General features: G+C 52.6%; 1 protein-coding gene across 1 annotated transcript in view; it reads left to right on the plus strand.

Annotated features, from left to right (window-relative positions):
• Nucleotides 1-786: 786 nt before the first annotated feature.
• Nucleotides 787-931, plus strand: part of LOC107681049 (interleukin-31 receptor subunit alpha-like) — a 20,268-nt gene continuing 20,123 nt past the window's right edge. The window contains exon 1 of the mRNA XM_016477191.1: nucleotides 787-849. Within this exon, the coding sequence (XP_016332677.1) occupies nucleotides 787-849 (63 nt within the window). The remainder of the gene's footprint in view (nucleotides 850-931) is intronic.

The following is a 931-nucleotide window of genomic DNA, read 5'->3' on the forward strand; positions in this document are numbered from 1 at the left end:
ACCCCCGAAGGAAATGAGTAGATACTGAGGTATCACTCTGATCCGGACAAAAGCGCTGACGCCCTGTCTGGATCACATCCCTTAGGTCTTTTACCTATCTTCCTTTGACCCGCGATTCTTCCTACCCCTACCCACGGGCGGGAGAGGAGTGCGAGCCGCGACACTAGCCTTCTGTGCCCGTCTCTGATCCTTAAACCGAGACGGGCCAGGACCCCTGGGTTGTTCGGTCTGAGGAGAAAGGCCCTCGCCTTTATCCAGGTCTTTGAGCAGGTCAGCCTGATATGCCTGGAGCACCACCATCGTGTGCAATGAAGCGACAGTCCGACCTGCTGCTGCTGCGTATGCCCTGGCATCCGAGCGAGATGTCAAGGAGGGGAGTCTTAGAGGACGTCTCACCCATAGAGAGATAGCTGGCCAGCGTGAGAATTGCGGTGCTGTGCTGGGGACCTGATGACCAAGAAGGCTCCCGCAGAAGCCTGTGATCTGGCCACATGATCCAGGAAGCATGAAGCCGAAAAAGGGCTATCATACAGTCTGGATCCAGCATCGACGAGTGAGGTCATGACTGCAAAAGTCGAGAACCAGGTTCTGAGTCCAGCAGAGGGGGGGCTCACCGAGGACCTACCCTAGAAAAAGAACAGAAACACACAGGTCCCGGATAAACACTGCAAAGAAAGCTAGCAGATGGATTATACACACAACCACCAGTGCATTAAATACACACACACATATACATATATACATACATATATATATATATTTAGAAATGGATCGTACTCACCCACCATGGTTCCCGCGCCGGAGCCCCGCTCAGGAAGCGACCGAAGAAGCCTCTGGTCCATACCATCAGTAAGGTGGTCACTATGAAGCCATAGAACCAACAAAACAGCATAGGAGACTGTAATGCAGGAAGTTCCCACCTAACCTCGGT

Source organism: Sinocyclocheilus anshuiensis, unplaced genomic scaffold (genome assembly GCF_001515605.1).
Source record: "Sinocyclocheilus anshuiensis isolate Anshui unplaced genomic scaffold, SAMN03320099.WGS_v1.1 scaffold1736, whole genome shotgun sequence".
NCBI lineage: Eukaryota > Metazoa > Chordata > Actinopteri > Cypriniformes > Cyprinidae > Sinocyclocheilus > Sinocyclocheilus anshuiensis.